Genomic DNA, 19427 nt, shown 5'->3' with positions numbered 1-19427 from the left:
GCTTGAGCCCAGGAGTTGGAGGTTGCTGTGAGCTGTGATGCCATGGCACTCTACCCAGGGGGACAGCTTGAGGCTCTGTCTCAAAAAAAAAATAATAATTTTATATATATGTGTGTGTATGTGTGTATGTGTTTATAATCAATTGACCTTAAGTATGCACAATTGTTTACAGTATATGACCACAGAAAAGATTCCTATCACTAATTTTGGAATATATCAATGATTTTTTAATAAAACAGTTGTATTCATTTCCATTACAATTAAACACATATGTAAAAGAAATGGATATTTGTGAAAAAATAACAAGATGTTATTGGAGGATGGTGGAATTATAGGTAGATTTTAATTTTTGTATTTATAATTTATATTTTCAAAGTTAAAAATACCCGTGATTTACTGTTATGATTGTAAAATATTTTAAAGGGATATACGTAATCACATAATCTTTCAGAAGATAAGGAAAGGAAAAGAAAATTAGTTGAGTTTGAAATATGAAACTTATAACTATAATTCAAGTCTTAATCTCTAATCATAGGAAAACAAATTTTTTTCTCTAGATAATTCTCTTACGTGGTTTGATAAGACCAGGCTGTCATATACACACTGGAGAGAAGGAAGACCAACTATAAAGAACGGCAAATTTTTGGCCGGTTTGGGTACTGATGGCTTCTGGGATATTCACACCTTTAATATTATTGACGAAGTACTTTATTTTCACCAGCACAGCATTCTTGCTTGTAAAATTGAAATGGGTAAGTATACTAATATAGAGTTTTCACTCCAAGGAAAGAAAATATAAGACCATTAGCTCTGAGGGAGTCATGCAATCATGTTTTTTAATGCTCCCTCCATATTCAGTCCTACACGAAGTGCCTCAGAGGTTATGGAGGAAGGAAGCCACCTACCCTAGTGTCACGGTCGTGACCTCAAGGAGGAAAATGAAGATGGAGATAGTATTACATTCTTTATGAGTATTTTATATAGGTTGGTCTTAGATGATTTGATACAGACTTAAATTTCTTGGAAAGTCTAAAGAGATCAATGAAAACAGGAATAATGAAAACAAGGAATGCCTTCAGGAAGAGGTGAAACTTGGCTGGGCCCTGAAAGATACATAGGATTCTCATAAATAAGAAAATGTGTTCGTAGAGTTTTGACCTTCCAGGCAAAAGGAATGTCTCTCAAGCTTGCCTAATCATGACACAAATCTATTTTGAAATGCATGTTAGTTTTAAGGTTTTCACAGCTTAACTGTTGTGACTGTCACTTTTCTCCAAGCCCTCTGCCAACACCAGCATCCTGGCTAAGCATCTCCCTTCATGATGCTACAGAATAACTTCCTGAACACCGTTTGCATCCAAACCTCCCAGGATTCCTCTTTTCAATTACTTTGAGTCCATGTAATCTTTTGAGACTTTAGAAACAAGTCTCCTTCCCTAATTTCTAGGCCTCCTTCCATGCCCCATTTGTCCCCATTCTTGCCCAGTAAGCATCTTTTCCTCCGTCAGGCTAATCTCTAACGTGTCCTGGGTACGCTGCATGGCCATCCTCACATTTGTACCTTTATTTACCTTTCTGTCCCTGCCAAGAACATTTCCACCTTCTTTTGTGTCTTTTATAAACCTCTTGTTTTAGAACACCTTTAGATTTACAAAACAGTTGCAAAGAGAGGATAGAGAGTTTCTATCTAGTTTTTCCCATTCTTGACATCTTCTATTAGGATGGTACCTTTGTCCCAACTGATAAGCCAGTGTCGATACATTAGTCTTTTTAACTAAAGTCCATACATGACTGAAACGTCCTTAATTTTCATTGAACATACTTTTTCCTCCAGGATTCCATCCAGCCTCCCACATTACATTTAGTCATCACGTCTCCTTAGGCTCCTCTTGGCTGTGATGGTTTCTTGGGCTTTTCTTATTTTTGATAATCTTGGCAGTTTTGAGGCATGCTTGGCACGTATTTGTAGAACATCCCTCAGTTTGGGTCAGCTGGTATTTGCTGAGGAGTTTTGAGGAGGAGGAGCACAGACATACAGTGGCATTCTCATCATCTCATACAAACAGTACACACTAGTAATGTGACATGCTGCGTTTGATTTTAACCTTGATCACCTGGCTCAAGGTAGTAGTTGTCTCATTTCTCTACAGTAAAGTTCCTCGTTTTCCCCTTTTCCGTACTGTAAGGAAGTCACTATGCTCAGTCCATCCTTACGGGTTGCAGGGACATTCCCCACCTTCTGGGCTGTGGGGTTGGGGTACTATCTATGGAATTATTTAGACTTCTTCAGCACAGGTATACTACAGGATACCATATTCTCTCATTGTAAAATTTACTCATCTGTTTTACCCTCATGACTGAGGTTTTGTGGTTATTTATAGTTTGCTTGTAGCCCTTCCTTGCTTTCTACTTACCTTCGTTTTACTCTCAATTTCCTCTAATCCTCCAGATTTAGTATAGGCTCCTGGTTGTTTACTTTATATTTCAGATTATGATCGAACATACTACATTATTTAATATTTTGCTCAAATTATTCCAGCTTTGGCCATTGGCAGCTCTTTCTTTTTTTCTTCTTTGGCCGGGGTCGGATTTGAACGCACCACCTCCAGTATATGGGGCTGGTGCCTTACTCCTTTTAGCCATAGGCGCTGCCCCATTGGGAGCCCTTTCACTCGGTTCCTTTGCCCCTTGAAATAGCTTCATCATTGTGCTGGTGTTGTTTCTGTTTTTAGCACTTCCTGACTTTCTGGTTACCTTACATTTTTTTTAGTTTTAATTTCACTTAACCCTTGAGACCTGGTTTATCAAGCAGACTTCCTGACTCTTCTAAGAACCTCTAGTCAGTCTCACATATCCTAATGGTTCATAGTTTTGCTCTTATTTCAGGCATTGTTTTTTTCTGTCTCCAACTAATCTGTGAGCTCCTTAAATGAAAGATTATGTTCATTCCAAAGTTCAGACTTTTTAAGAATCAACTGGACAACTGTAATATTTAAGAGCCTATGATACGTGCTATAGCGATAAGAAAAATAAAGAAGGCACTTGACTTTCATTATTAATAAGAAACCTAGTTTTGTTTAACTTTCAAAATGAAATATATATAACTTAATCACCAACCTTTTTAATTTAAATATTATAGTTGACTACAAAGAAGAATATAATTCTACACTGCCACAGTTTATTCCATATGAAGACGGTATTTATAATGTTATTCAAAAAAAGGTTACATGGTATGAAGCATTAAACACATGTTCTCAAAATGGAGGTTACTTGGCAAGTGTTCATAACCCAAATGGCCAGCTCTTTCTGGAAGATGTCGTAAGACGCGATGGATTTCCACTATGGGTTGGGCTCTCGAGTCATGATGTAAGTCTTTCTTTGTTTTCCAGAAACTTTTCAAATTTTTATTTTGAAGGTTGGAAATTTGAGCATGAAATATTAATTCAGGCTACAGCATCATACTAAGTCCTGGGATTCAGTGTGTAAAGCATACTCCTTTCTTACCTTTTACAACATAGGACAAATAAAAATTTTTATCTGTAGACTGTGCCAGGAAAAATGGCCAGACCACCTCGAGTGGATTAATATATCAACAATACCTCTGTAGCCTAAACTTGGGGCAGACCAACTGGAAATCTGGTGAAAAACATAAAATCAGAAAAACCTGAATTTCAATACTAGTGGCAGGTCTTCCATTTATATATGAGGTGATCACGAGCAAGTTGTTTAACCTTTATAACCTTATTTTCTCATTTGTAAAATCAAAGCAATAATATTTTCATTGAGATTTTAACACAAACATTTATATTAGGTGCCAACTAAAATATTAGCAAGGTTAGGACTAATAAATTTATACCTTTTCCCCATGTTTTCCTCTAAAACAGAGCACTACTGAAAATTAGTCTTTTGATGATAAATACATCTTCTGTGCTACTATTTTAATCTTGTTAATTAGTGCATTTATGTACTTACAATAATCTCTGGTTAAAAAAATAGTTATCTGTTAGAGATTCATCCTAATTTAAATAATCTTTGGAACAAAGTGGAGAAAATAAAAGAAAGGGTGGCAAGATTATAGATTCAAGGAAAATCAAAAGTCGTCTTCCCATTTCCCTTCTCTAGCCACCTGCTGCTTAATGTGTTCTGTAAAGTGAAAAATGTACACAGAGAAACAAAGCACGGAACTATAAAAATAAAAAAAAATACTCAGAAGATGAAGATTGGGATTAGTAATCTATAATTGGAACAAGTGGAAGCCATTTGCATGTTATTTACTTTCAAGTGTTATGCAGACTCATCCTTAAACAAACAAACAAAAAATCTAGAAACAGGGTATAGTAACTCTGTCTCTAAGTTTAAAGTCCTCCTCAAACTGTGCCAGAGCAAATGTCCCAAGTCCATCTCTGATTGTACAAATAGGTTCAGACCGACCATACTTGTAAGCAAATAATTAATTCTTCATTATCGTGTTCTGAAGTATGTGTCTCATTCTTTATGCTCTTTTTGAAGTGAACATCTGGGTTCAGGTTATCTCTCATTTTCCAACAGGGAAGTGAATCAAGTTTTGAGTGGTCTGACGGCAGTACATTTGACTACATCCCGTGGAAAGGCCAAAAATCTCCTGGGAATTGTGTTGTGTTGGATCCCAAAGGAATTTGGAAACACGAAAAATGCAACTCTGTTAAGGATGGTGCAATTTGTTACAAACCTTTAAAATGTAAGATTTGATTTCAAACAACCATAGATTTCCTAAAATATGACATAATTTGTGCACACAATTTATGTACACAGCTAAGTGTTCAAGAATGTTTTATTTTAGTAAGGTTTATCCACAAATCTTATGAAAATGATTTTGATAATCTGTAAATAGAAACAAATACAATATATCCACTGAGGGAATTTGTTCCCAAAGACTTTCATTCTATCATCAGGTAAATTTAACTTTAGCATTTGTGAATTCTAATTTCACTTAGCAATGTTTTTAAAGGCTGAGATGTTCCTTCATAAAACATCTCATCAGGGGCTAGACCTGAGGTCACCTCTGGTAAGTACAGGGTAAACCTGGGGTAACAGCACGAAAGCCAGACAACTCAGGGCTGCAGAGACCTGGGGGCAGAGAGATAAGGTTAGTCTTTGAAACCTCCACTCCCCAGCACTCACCATGTTTGCTGCTTCAAAAACTCTTGAAGACCAGATTCAACATTTGGAATCGAACAGATTCAAGCAGAAGAACGTGTGAAATCATGGTCTAACAAAACAAGTAAAAACAAGAAAGAAAGAACTATGTAAAGAATGAGGAATAGAGACACAATCAAAGAACTAACTTCTCAGTTGTTAGGTATGAAAAATAAATGTAATTTTTCAGAAAAACAATTGGAATACCCAAGAAATGTCATTAGGCCTTTAGAAATGGAGAGAGAAGCAGCTTTACGGGATGAAGGAGAATGACAACCTGTCTAAACTGAAGTTCTGTGCTGTACTGGTTGTCCTCCCAAAATTCCTTCCAGTCAGAACCCCAGAATGTGGCCTTATTCTATTCTACTATTCTTAATAGTCTTTGTAGTTAGTTGAGATGAGGTCATGCTTGATTAGGGTAGGCCCTACATCCAATGAATGATGTCCTCATACAAGGGAGACAGACACACAGAGGAAAGAAGGCCGTGTGATGACAAAGGCAGGGATTGCAAGCCAGAAATTGCCAGCAACCACCAGAAGGTAAGAGAGGCATGAAACAGATTTTCCCGGAGAGCCCCCAGAAAGAACCAACCCTAACACCACCTTAAATTCAGGCTTCAAGCCTCCAAAACTATCAGAGTATAAATTTCTATGGTTTTAAGCTACTGAGTATGTGGTGGTTTATTATGGCAAGCCTAGAGAATTAATATACAAGCTGACTTTAAAAAGTGGATCTTTAAAAAAACAGAAAATAACAAATACTGATGAGAATATTGAGAAAATAGAACTCTTACGTATTGCTGGTGGGAATATAAAATGGTGTAGCCAGTGTGGAAGAGGGTATGGAAATTCCTCAAACACTTAAACATAAGATTACTCTATAATCCAGAACTTTTGGCATATACTCAAAAGAATTGAAGGCAGGTTGGCTCTGCACCTGTAGCTCAGCAGCTAGGGCACCAGCCACATATACAGGAGCTGGCAGGTTTGAACCCAACCCAGGCCTGCCAAACAACAGTGACATCTACAAACAAAAGATAGCCTGCAGTCCCAGCTACTTGGGAGGCTAAGGCAAGAGAATCACTTGGGCCCAAGATTTTGAGGTTGCTGTGAGCTGTGATGCCATGGCACTCTACCGAGGGTGACTAATGAAACTCTGTCTCAAAAAATAAAAAAATAGGGTGGCACCTGTGGCTCAGTGAATAGGGCACCGGCCCCATATACCAAGGGTGGTGGGTTCAAACCTGGCCTCGGCCAAACTGCAACAAAAAATAGCCGGGCGTTGTGGTGGGTGCCTGTAGTCTCAGCTACTTGGGAGGCTGAGGCAAGAGAATTGCTTAAGCGCAGGAGCTGGAGGTTGCTGTGAGTTGTGTGACTCCATGGCACTCTACCAAGGGCAATAAAGTGAGACTCTATCTCTAAAATAAATAAATAAATATTTTAAAAAATGAAGGCAGGGGCTCAAATAGATGTTTGTACAACATGTGATAGTAGGGTAATTTAATAGCCAAAAGATAGAAGCAATGCAAGGGTCCATCAACAGATGAATGGACAAGCAAAACATAGGGAAAAATGTATATGTGTGTGTATGTGTATATATATATACATATATTATTCATCCTTAAAAAGGAAAGAAATTCTGACACATGCTATAATATGGATGAGCCTTGAACACAGTATCCTAAGTGAAATAAGCCAGTCACAAAAAGATAAATATTGCATGGTTCCATTTGTATGAGGTAGTACCTAGGGTTGTCAAGTTCATAGAGACAGCAAGTAGGATAGCAGCAACTAGGGACCTGCAGCAGAGAATTCAGCATTTGGCATTGTTTCATGGGTACAACATTTCAGTTTTGTGACATGAAAAAGTTCTGGAGATAGATGGTAGCGACGATTGCAAAACAATGTGGATATACTTAATGCTACTGAACTGTGCACTTAAAAGTAGATAAGATGGTAAATTTGCTGTTAGGTGTATTTTACCATGATAAAAGATTGGATCTTCTGGAACAGGAATAGAACACACTTACCACAAGGCAAGCCCTCGAAGGAGAAAAAAATATGTCAGAGTTAGAAAGAAAGTTTATGAAGAGCAGGAAGGGAGAAAAGTGTATGCCACCTATGGTGGCCCACTTGGAATGCAGACTGTACTAGAAACAAGTAGACTTTGAAGATAAGGACTCATACACTCCCAAGGCAAGAGGAACTTTTTTTTAAGTCAAACCATTCAGAAAATTCCAGTCCTAGCAACGCGGTAGCTAATGTCCAGCTTGTTTCGCATCAGCAGTTGAGCCCAGTGCAACAATGGAGTAGTCAGCCATATACCTTTGGCAAACTATTCTCATAAGGTGGTAAAGCAATAGCATGCTATTAACATCTGCTTCCATTAGCAGCATTAATGGTGAGTTGTCCAAAGTTTTATAGACTTTATAGATGAGTTTAGTAAGTAAGTTTTGATAGCAGCAGCTGGGAAAACTTTTCTAGAAGTCTAACTGTTGAACTGAAGGAAGGCTTAGCGCTCAGACTGATATCATTAGTGTGAAGAATAAAAGCAAAAGCCAGTCAAATAACTAAAGGTCAAAAAGATCAATCCTGGCTTCTAACAGAAAATAAAGAAACAGAAGAAGGAATTAAGAGCCACCAAAAAGTCTCTTGATGAAGAAGGAAATGGCAGCAGCCTTCGTCTAGAATCTCTGAGACCACAAAAGATAAGGACACTACCAAATGGAGAAAAAGGCGTAAGAGCCTGCAGTTGCTGAAGGACGCCCAGACCTTACGGAACACATTACCAAGCAATCACTGAGGTTGGGACTGCTGTCTGCACCTCACCGATAGGACACTATTCACAGTTCACTTCCAGTTCTTATGTGCTCCTCTGTTGGAATTCATGGCAGGCGGATAAGGGGCACAAGCTTTATTAAATCAGCTTCTTCTTGTTAATCAGCACAATTAAAAATTAAACAACTTAATAGGAAACTGGGGCATTTTTAAGAGCTGAGAAGCCACCTCTACTCTTTGTTTGAGATAGATTTTACTGTGCTTTGTAAAATAAATTACCATTTTTTACTTCAATACAATTTTTACTCCAGTGTAATTTTTAAAAATAGAATAGTTTTTGGGCAGCGCCTGTGGCTCAATGGGTAAGGTATCAGCCCCATATACCAAGGGTGGCAGGTTCGAACCCGGCCCCAGCCAGCTAAAACACCAGTGGCAACTGCAACAAAAAGTAGCCAGGCATTGTGGTGGGCACCTGTAGTCCCAGCTACTTGGAAGGCTGAGGAGGGAGGATCACTTAAGCCCAAGAGTTAGAAGTTGCTGTGAGCTGTAACTTCATGGCACTCTACTGAGAGTGACAGACTGAGACTCTGTCTCAAAAAAAAAAAAAAAATAGAATAGTTCTTTATATGCCTACGTAAAACTAGGGTTTGTCAAAATAAAAAGGAATCCAAGCAAAGAAACTATTTTGATTATTATTTGAGGGTAGTTTTTGGCCTGCCCAGCTTGTCTTTGCTGCTTTTCCTACTCTATTTTTCTAGGTTTTTTACTTTAGTCTAAGTCAGTCCTAGAGGGCTAAGTAGTTTCCTCTTCCATGGTCTAAGTTTTTAAAATGGTATCCCAAAAAGCTAATGAGAACAGGTATTTGTAGTATTTAGCCTGTGGCTTTCTCTGGTATGTGTGCTGAGTTAAATGTTTCTTACTCATAACTACAACAGTTTCAAATAGGAACATGTGATGGGATTTCAAAAGTGGGCAGGTTGTTCTGTGCATTATTACAGTATCATCTAACATTTTATAGCTAAAGAGCTATCACCATATGCATACTCATCAAGATGCCCAGCATCAAAAGGCAATGGGTCACGGTGGATCCAGTATGGGGATCACTGCTACATGTCTGACCAGCAATTGCACAGTTTCTCAGAGGCCAAACAATTGTGTCCACAATTTGGTGAGTTAAAATTTGTTGATTTTCTTTGACTCAATAATTTATTTCTTAGAAATCTTTCTTTACAACATAATTCAAAGTAATAATTATATTTTGAAAATATTTTAAGCACTTGCCATTTGTAATAGCATTATAACCTAATTGCCCAGTGGTGGGGCAATAGTTAAGTATTTTATGATATAGGATCTCAGTGGAACATTGGAATAACATTAAAAATTATCGATGTAAGAATAAGTACATAGAATGTAATAGTAATTGGGAAGAAGTAGAACAAAAATTGCTAAGTGGCCAGGCAAGGTGGCTCATGCCTATAATCCTAGCACTCTAGGAGGCTAAGGCAAGAGGCAGGTGGATTGCTTGAGCTAGCCCAGGAGTTTGAGACCAGCCTGAGCAAGAAGGAGACTCCATCACTACTGAAAATAGAAAAATTAACTAGGCAAGTTGGCGAATCCCTGTGGTCTCAGCTACTCAGGAGGCTGAAGCTAGAGGATTGCTTGAGCATAGGAGTTTGAGGCTGCTGTGAGCTATGATGCCACAGCACTCTAGCCTGGGGCAACAGAGTGAGACAAAATCTCAAAAAAATTGCTAAGTGAATTATTAAATAAAATCACAGACAAATGAAATGGTTTTAAATATAGTTATATATGCTTATAGGAAGAAATTAAGAGGTGAAAAAATTATATTAAGTTGGCTAAATAATAAATATAAATTTACTATTATTATTATTATTATTACAATTTTCTATTACTTTGTTATTAATAAGTAAGGTTAGTGGCTCACACCTGTAATCCTAGCACTCTGGGAGGCTGAGGTGAGTGGGTTGCCTAAGTTCAGGAGTTTGAGACCAGCCTGAGCTAGAGTGAGACCCCATCTCTAAAAATAGCCGGGCATTATGGCAGGTGCCTGTAGTTCTAGCTACTCAGGAGGCTGAAGCAAGAGGATAGATTAAGCCCAAGAGCTTGAGGTTGCTGTGAGCTATGATACCATGGCACTCTACCAAGGGTGACAAAGTGTGACTCTGTCTCAAAAAAAGAAAAAGGCAAAAAAAAGCAAGGTTAGCCTGACCAAGGTAACAAACTCGGCACTGCATGGGTTGTCCGTTCATTATTCTGCAATAGGATCGACTCATTTCCAGGGCTCTTTGTCTTCAGACTTAGCTGTTTTAGAAAGAGCAGCAATGACTGGCTCTCTCGCATGACAATTTAGTCTATAGTCAAACCATGAAATGACTTCTAGGGAGACCACACAGAGTATTTCAAAGACCCAAACTGTTTATCTGCATTTGTGGATAGCAGTTTAGCCAGGCAAATGGCACTGACACTAATCTAATTTATTTTGCTAACTGTGTGGAGACACTCGACTGATTAAAAACTCTTACAGTTACTAGAAATTTTTGTATGAAAACTGTTGTGTATTATACATGTATATACTTGATGGGAATTACTGTAAGCTATATGGATGTTCTGAAGTCAGAAGCTTCTTTCTTCTAAAGGAGAAAATAGAAAAGTTTACTATAAATATAGTGTATGGTTAAGCACTTAATCCATTAGGCAGACAGATCTGGGTTCAAGCCCAACTTCTACACATACTAGCTACATTATGGAAGCGATCTAATTGTATCTTTTCTCTCACCTAAAGAGTGAGAATGAAAATAGTGTAATAGTCACTTCAAAAGCTGGTACAGGTTAAGTTGCAGGAATGGATGAAATGAGATGAGATATACAAATGTAGCACAGTGCTCTGCAAACAGTGAGTTCTTAAAACTGTCATCATTAAGAAGATTGAAGTTGACTTTCTAATTCTATGACTGGCTAGCTGTGTAAACAATTTTCTTAATCTTCCTTAGCCTCACGTTCCTCATCTGTAAAATAGTGATAACATCTTCCTCTACCAGGTACTATTAAATGAGGCACTATTTGTGAGTTATTACAAAAGGTTTACACTATGCAAAAACCAAGAAAGGTAAAATACACACAGACGGAAACAAAAAGAAGCTTTCGTATCAACACTGAGAAGTGGAGCAAGTTGAAACTTCCAAGAATGAATCAGAAAGGAGACTGTTGACTGTGTTTCTTGGACGTGAGATAATGGACTCTGATATAGTCTGTCTCAACACTTTCATAGTGACCTATGTATAAAACACCTGCACACTGTGGTGTTCCACAAAGGAGTAAAGGCTTTCTTTTGTCCCTCTTAAAATACCCTCCACCACAAAAGAAATGCTGTCATTGAAGTTTGGATAGGTCTGTTACTATGGAAGACTATTTGATTTCATTTGGGATGGACTTCCAAGACGAGTTATTATTTTATTTCTATCTCGTCTTTACCTGTTCTGGTAATAACACTATTTTCTCTGTGAGTTTAGGGTTACCTATTAAACTTCAAACACATGCAGCCATTCAATTCCATACTATTTTTAGAAACTTATAATGGGCATGACCACGTACATTTATGTAGAAAATATTAAAGGGAAAACTAATGTTCCCCAATCTTAAGCCTATTTGCTATTATTTTCCTTTAAATAGAAGTGAGTTTAAAGCTGAGTTATTATACAAAAATAGTTGAGGAGAGCATTCCAAAAGTCTCTATGGAGGATATGTTTCTAACATCACATGCCCCAGTTATTAGGACTAACTGTTCAAGGTGATTGGGCAGTTTCCAAGTTCAAAAAATATTGCCAGATAAATATTTGGAAGAAACATGAAATCTCTCTGTTTCCATGTAGAAACTATATTGAAAGTATTATTTTTTGGAAGTACTGATAAAGCTTTGCCATAAATACCAGTTTTTAAAAAGAGTCTCTGTGTAAAGCTTGACTTTCTCAATGATCTTGTTCAGGATAGATTTTTTTTTAAATGGCTAGCTCAGAATAAACTAATTCTCTAGTATCCCTAAAGTAATTAGTTGGGGGTTTCTTTTTCACCAGATCATTCTGCAAATATTATTTCCATAAAAGATGAAGCTGAGAATAAATTCGTCAGCAGGCTGATGAGGGAAAATAATAATATTACCATGAGAGTTTGGCTTGGATTCTCTCAAAATTCTGCTGGTAAGTAACACAACTCTGTGCTCAAAGAAAGTTCTAACTTGGCTCAGCACCGGTAGCTCAGCGGCTAGGGCACCAGCCACATGCACCAGGGCTGAGGGGTTTGAACCCGGCCTGGAGCCAGCCAAACAACGATGACAACTACAACTAAAAAATAGCTGGGTTTTGTGGCAGACGCCTATAGTCCCAGCTACTTGGGAGGCTGAGGCCAGAGAATCACTTAAGTCCAAGAGTTTGAGGTAGCTGTGAGCTGTGACACCATGGCGCTCTACCAAGGGCAACATAGTCTTGGCACCAAGGGCAACTCTGTCTCAAAAAATAAAAATAAAATAAAATAAAATAAGAAAGTTCTAACTTGTCCTAAATACAAAGTGAGCCTTGCTAAAGGATGTCAAGTGGTGACTAAGTCAAATGCTTCCTACTGGTGTTGGAAGCTTAGCAATTTCGAATGAATATGTAACTTCATGTAGCAATGATGGAAATCACTAGTGAAACAGAAAAACAGGTTAAATCAGTTGGAATTATTCTAGAGGCTTATTGCTAAAATCCTCAGATGAATATCAGGATTGTTTCTCTCCCATAGCAATGTCTATGTCTTCAGTGACCCTGTAAGGAACCCATAACTTATTTCCCTAAGAGTTCCAGTTCTGAACACCCCATGATTTTATACTCTACCATCCTGTTTTTCAGAAACTTACCTTCTTGAAGTTCTCTTCCCTCTTTGGATACTTTTACCATAGATTAAAATTAAGTCTTAATAGTGGCTTTTTTCAAATAACTTAGTAAAATTACAGAGAATTTGTTCAAAGAAAATTTGTGGAAGAATTTTTCAATAAGAAATAATATGTGTAAGGTTTAAATTGATAAAGAATGAATCAGTGAAAATTTGGGAAAAGAATAGGAAGTCTGTTTTATATTTTATGCAAAGTTGAATTTTAAATTATTAAAATAAATGCAAATTCTAAAATGTGAAGTCCTTGTCAAAAAATGAATAGATTTGGCTCGGCGCCTATAGCTCAACCGGCTAAGGCGCCAGCCACGTACACCTAAGGTGGCGGGTTCGAATCCCCAGCCCGGACCCGCCAAAACAACAATGACGGCTGCAACCAAAAAACAGCCGGGCGTTGTGGTGGGCGCCTGTGGTCCCAGCTACTTGGGAGGCGGAGGCAGGAGACTCGCTTGAGCCCAGGAGTTGGAGGTTGCTGTGAGCTGTAATGCCACGGCACTCTACCCAGGGGGACAGCTTGAGGCTCTGTCTCAAAAAAAAAAAAAAAAAAAAAAAAAAAAGAATAGATTTAAGGTTGACCATCACAGCTGGGCACCTTGGCACATGCCTGTAATTCCAGAACTTTGGAGATCAAAGCTGAGAGGATTGAGGCCAGCCTGAGCAACATAGTGAGACCCCATCACTACAAAAATATTTTTTAAATTAGTTGGGCTCAGTGGTGCACACCTGTAGCCCCAGCTACTCAGGAGGCTGAGACAGAAGGATCCATGGAGCCCAGGTGTTGGAAGTTGCAGTGAGCTATGATAATACAACTGTACTCCAGCACAGGCAACAGAGTGAGAGAGACCCTGTCTCAAAACAAAACAAAGTTAGCCATCTAAGTGAAATGTATGTCATGTTTGTGCTATCACCACAAGGTGGTGCCACCTCAGCTGGGAAACAAAATGAAGTCATTGTGGGCATGGGGGAGGCACCTTTCTGGACCCTTCCTCTTCCATCAGTCTATCTTTAATGATATGAGTTCTTTAAACTATAGAGGGAGAATATGAGTCCTTAGAAATCTATCCCACACACAAGAAATGTGCAAAAATTCAGTACTTTAATCAAAACATAACATTCTGTATCAGTGCTACCCAATAGAACTTTCTACAAAGATAATAATGGTCCATGTCTGCACTGTCCAATATGGTAGGCTGTAGGTATATGTGCCTACTGACCACTTGAAATGTGACTAGTGTAACTGAAAGGCTGATTTAAAATTGTTTCATTCTTCAATTAATGACATGGTGGTGGGGTGGGGGAAGAGGAGAGAAGAGAGAGAAAGAAAGAGGGAAGGGTGGGGAAAGGAGGACCAGAGAGAGGGAAGGAGGGAGGGGGGTGGGGTGTGCCACACCTTTAGTAAAAGGGACTTTACCTAACAAATGCAATCAGTGTAACCTGGTTTCTTGTACCCTCAATGAATCCCCAAAAATAAATAAATAAATAAGAAAAACATTGTTTCATTCTTAATGAATTTCATTTTCAAAAGTGATCATCATATTGGACAGTATAGTTGTACATGCTTTTGACATTTAATAGCAATAAATATTGGTGCGTTTCATTTCTTTCTTCAGACCAGTCTTGGAGTTGGTTAGATGGATCAGAAGGGAAATTTGTCAAATGGGAAAATAAGAGTAAGAGTGGTAATGGAAAATGTAGCATTTTGATAGCTTCAAATGAAACTTGGAAAAAAGTTGAATGTGCACATGGCTTCGGAAGAGTTGTCTGCAAAGTTCCTCTGGGTAAGTGTGTAACCTGTTGCAGAGCAGGTCATAAAATAAACACGCAAAGTTTTGTACCTGGTCCTGAAGTATTTAGTCCTTAAAGTATTTCCAAACTTCTTGATTAAGTCACAGAGATTTTTCCCACCGATAAACAGATCACAAAGCACAGTAAAAGCACAAGATGTCTAGGGCTCCCAAATGAAACCATTAAACAGTCTAAACCTTACGTAATTGTTTTCTAAGAAAAATGGAAGCTGACATAGTATTAGGGAGGTAATTTCTTTGAAAATGTTCTTCAAGTGTGTTTTATTCTATAGTTTGAATATATAAAAACTTACAGGTTTATTTCTGCAGCTAATTTGCTTCTTTTCTTCCTATTCCCATAAAACTCATGATTAATTTTTAAATGGTGCAAAGCTAGATTTAATTACTCAAAATGTTCAGGGTATCTGTATGAAGTTGTTTGAAGTTGTGTTTCATCATGAATTAATACATAAAACAACCATAAAAATATTATCTTAACTTCATTTCTGAAGGAAGACCTCTAAATTTTTTACAAAAACATTTTTAAAGATCTAGCATAAAAAATGTCCATTTTGGTCTATAAATATGAAAGATAAAACCCCAATTCTAGGTAATCAGTATCTGTATTTACATGCATTGATTCAGTAAATATAGGGTGTCCCAAAAGTTGCCCTTAAAGTCACATACTTTGGGAGACTGGAGCTAAATGCACCTTTATTTACAACGTATTCATTGCAAAATATTAACAAGAGGTGGCCAGCATGTGGAGGATATTTTATAAATATTTTGTAAAATTTTGTAATGAATATGTTGTAAATAAAGGTACATTTAGCTGCAATTTTCCATTTTCCCTTTGTATGGAGACTTTAGGGCGATTTTGGGGGACACCCTACAGAGTGTCTACTATGTGTCATGCCCTGCATGCTGGGATGCACCTGTGAACAAGACAGATAAGGCACCTGTTCTCACAGAGATCACAACCCAGTGAGGAAACATAAGTAAGCAAGCAGTCAGTTTTTGAAAGAGAGGAAAATGTCAAATAATTATAAACTATGTGATTGAAACTAGGTAGATAGCTACTCTAGGTTATCAGGGATAATGTCTAAGAGGAGGAGACACAGAAGCTGAGATCTAAAAAATCCACCAAGCAAAGGTCAGGGGAAAAGACACAGCAGGTGGAGCTACCAGCTGGAGCAAAGCTCCTAAGGCAGAGTGAGCTTGCCGTGTGCTCAGGGAAGAGCTGGAAGGGAGGCAGGTGACAGACACGTAAGACTTTGGAAGCAAGAGTCAAGAGTTCTGGTTCTATTCTGAGTGGAATGGAAAGCAACTGGAAGATTTTAGGGGGTAGGCCAGAACAGGGTCAAGGTGGTGTAAATCAAGAGTTCCGTGTGGCCCATTTTGAGTAACCTGTATGGAAAATGAGATACCCATCCAGGGATGCCTCATATTCATTTGAACATATGAGAGAGAAGGAGAGTCAGCATTTAAAGGTATGGAACAGAAGGAATCCTTCTGGGCCGCATACAGAGCAGCAGCTTGGGACAGCCGTTGAAGTTGAATAGGCACTAAATGGGGTCATCTCAGAGGCTTAAATCATTTTAAAGCAAATAATGTTTTATTTGGCCTCAGCTAAGTCAAACACAAAAATTTGCAGCTTTGAGATATTTGCTATCAAAGTAGGCTAATATATGAGGAGTGATGTAATCCTAAAAGGGCACTGGGAAGAAAAAGTGAGAATAATCAAAGTGCCTTTCATTTCTTTGAAAGAAAATTCCTGTAGCAATGAAGAGGATTTGAATGAAAAGGAAAATGCCTAAATTCGAACAAAAAAAAGCACTTAAGTGTTAGATGATGAGTTTGAATTCTGTGCTATGAAATAACCCTGTATGTATTGTATATAAATTGCACACAATTTTTTTGAGCCCATATATGTGACACATACCTGAATGTATAAAATCAATAATAATGATAACTTTTGTATTCTCTCTTCCAATGTCAAACCTTCTTCTATTCCAGGCCCTGATTACAGAGGAATAGTTATCACATTTGCAGTGCTAAGTGTCTTAGCTCTCATCAGCGGACTCATTTGGTTTTTCTTCCAAAAGAATCGTTTCCACTGGGCACGCTTTTCATCAGTTCGGTATGCACAAGGAATGAATGAAAATGAGATTATGCTTCCTTCCTTCCATGACTAAATTATTCTACAAGTTTGCTAATTTGCACTAATGTGTTAGGAAAAATGAGCCACTTAAAATTTTCCAGTGTCAGTATTTACTCCGTTCCAAAGTAAAAGTCTTAACTACTGTTTTAGTTGCTTAGGTCTTATGCATATGTCGGTATCTGGAATTGATTGCCCATTTAATGCCACGTTTATAGCTCTAATTAATACAACAGAGAGAACTTGAAGTTGGAACTGAAGCCTAAATTATTTGTAGGGTAATAATTTTAATATGCATTTTCTCTGTAGGAATATGATTGGTAACTAGGATAATATTTTTTTAGTGGAATCTTTAACAAAACTTCTCAGAAAATTACTAGGTCACCTACTTGTATTTTTTTCACTTTTTATATTTTTAATATAAGAGTACAAATGATTAGATTATATTGTGTTTGTTAGGTAAAGTCCAAGTTGTAGTTTTTTCATTTTTAAAGCATCCAACCAAATGCAAAATTAGTACATCAGGGTTAAATCTTAGCTGTAAATAGTATCAACATTGTTTCAAAATAGCCATTTGTAATATTTGGGAAAAATTATTAAAGAATGAGCTATGCTTACTTTTTATATAGCAAAATGATGCCTCTTGGCAAGATCCTTCTTATACTGTTCCAAAGATATTTCATACTAGTATTATTTAAATGCAAAGATTTTTTTTCTGTTCATAATTGTTCATGAAACAATGGTTTTTAAAGATTTAGCACTTAACATTTTCTGAAGTGTCAGAATATTATTTCTAGATGGATTAGGTACCCTGAAGTGGTGTGTTTTCTATTTTCTGATGTAGTATATGTAAATGCTTCCTTCTTAAAGGGAATCAATTAAGTATAAGAATGCTTGACAATTTTATAATTTATAAACTTCACAAAGCACATTGACTTTTGACTAAGAATTTTTTATTTTTTTAATTTTGTTTATTTTGTTATTTTAACATATACATGTGATTATTGGGTTTCCACTGTTTTATTTTGTTACCTTTTTATATAAGCTAAATGAAGAAAGGGTCCATGAAGGAAATTATCTAACCTGCATTTGTAAAAATAAGGATTTTTCAATGAAACTCTAAACCTTGTAATTACATTAAAGTACTCAAAGTTATGAATGATTAAGAAAATATTGTTTTGTGGCTATGACTTAAAATTTTGACACCTAGAATTATTCTTAATAATAGCATCCACTGGATATGGTGAATGTTTTATTTAGCATTTAACTTATATTTATACTTTAGAGTATTTTTGTATAAAATCCATAGATTTATTTTAAATTTAGAGTATTTACACTATAATAAAATTGTAAATAAATTTTCTAAGACAGTTTTAATATGGTCTATAGTTATCCTGAAATATTTTTTATTCAATTTGTTAGACGTTTGCTTGTCCCAGGAGCTCTACAATTTTAGTCATTTAGACTTTCAAGTGAATGGACTTGATGTGTCAAGTACAGCTGTATATTAGTATTGCAGTGACGTCCTAATAAAGTTGTTTTAAGTAAAAGTGTTGGAGTTAATCCTTGTTAAAAAGAAAATATCTCTAGATTGGGTATGTTAGTCATATAGTATGTTGAGAAATAACGTGTCCGGCTATTGTAACTTACACTGAGGCATTCTTTAAGAGATTTTTTGTACCTTTTTTAAAGAATAAATATAAGCATTCGTACATCTCTGAGTGTTTGATTTTCGTCTCCTTTTCAGATGCCTCTTGCTCAGTGTGTTTTAACTAGCAGGATCAGCAGGGATTCCATCCATGTCCCACTTACTTCTCATTCTTTCTGCCCCCCTTAGGAAATCCTGTCCAGCCCCTCCCCTCTAACAACCATTTCCAACCTAATAGTCCAAATGTGTAGATGTAGGTTCATATTTCCCACCACCTACCAGACAATCCATGTGAAAATCCTCAACATGTCCAGAACTGCCTATATTTTATTTGTTGTTTTAGGTTTTTTTTTTTTTTCTGAGACCCAGTTTCACTCTGTTGCCCTGGCTAAAATGTGGTGGCATGATCACAGCACACTGTGATCTCAAACTCCTGGGCTCAAGCAATCCTCCTGCTTCATCCTCCCAAGTAACTAGTCCTACAGGTCTGTGCCACCAAACCCAGCTAATTTTTTGATTTGTTGTAGATACTGTTCTCACAATGTTGCTGAGGCTGGTCTCAGACACCTGACCTCAAGTGATTCTCCTGCTCCAGCCTCCAAAAGCGTTGTATTTACAGGTGTGAGCCACTGTGCCAGACCTAGGACTGCCCATTTTCTTTTCCTTCATTTCACTGTGGTAAATGTTACAGAAGAACTAAAGACAGTCTGCTCCAGTTTTCTCTAACTAATCCAGTCACCACGTGCAGTCTGACAAAATTGATCTTAAATTTCGGCAGACCTAAAAAGGCACCTAAAAGAGCAAGTAAATAGGCTCGGCACCTGTGGCTCAAGCAGCTAAAGCGCCAGCCACATACACCTAAGGTGGTGGGTTCGAATCCCCAGCCCGGACCCGCCAAACAACAATGACGGCTGCAACCAAAAAATGGCCAGGCGTTGTGGCG

The 19427-nt window shown here is 37.4% G+C and overlaps 1 protein-coding gene across 3 annotated transcripts in view; it reads left to right on the top strand.

The window, feature by feature from the left end:
• LOC100945491 (CD302 antigen) overlaps positions 1–19427 on the top strand; it is a 149060-nt gene that overhangs the window by 89471 nt on the left and 40162 nt on the right. The window contains exons 29-35 of one of the 3 annotated variants that reach the window (XM_003795974.2): positions 558–752; positions 3140–3366; positions 4549–4717; positions 8972–9121; positions 12045–12167; positions 14505–14672; positions 16695–16906. In XM_003795974.2, coding sequence (XP_003796022.1) covers positions 558–752; positions 3140–3366; positions 4549–4717; positions 8972–9121; positions 12045–12167; positions 14505–14672; positions 16695–16873 — 1211 coding nt within the window. In that variant the 3' untranslated portion in view covers positions 16874–16906. Of the gene's footprint in view, positions 1–557; positions 753–3139; positions 3367–4548; positions 4718–8971; positions 9122–12044; positions 12168–14504; positions 14673–16694; positions 16907–19427 lie in introns of those variants that run through there. The other 2 variants (XM_003795972.3, XM_003795973.3) reach the window with 2 other exon arrangements.

This window comes from Otolemur garnettii, unplaced genomic scaffold (assembly GCF_000181295.1).
Source record: "Otolemur garnettii isolate 467f Iridium unplaced genomic scaffold, OtoGar3 scaffold00098, whole genome shotgun sequence".
In the NCBI taxonomy this organism is placed as follows: domain Eukaryota; kingdom Metazoa; phylum Chordata; class Mammalia; order Primates; family Galagidae; genus Otolemur; species Otolemur garnettii.
The sequence above is the reverse complement of the archived record's forward strand: the minus strand, read 5'-3'. Positions and strand labels throughout refer to the sequence as shown.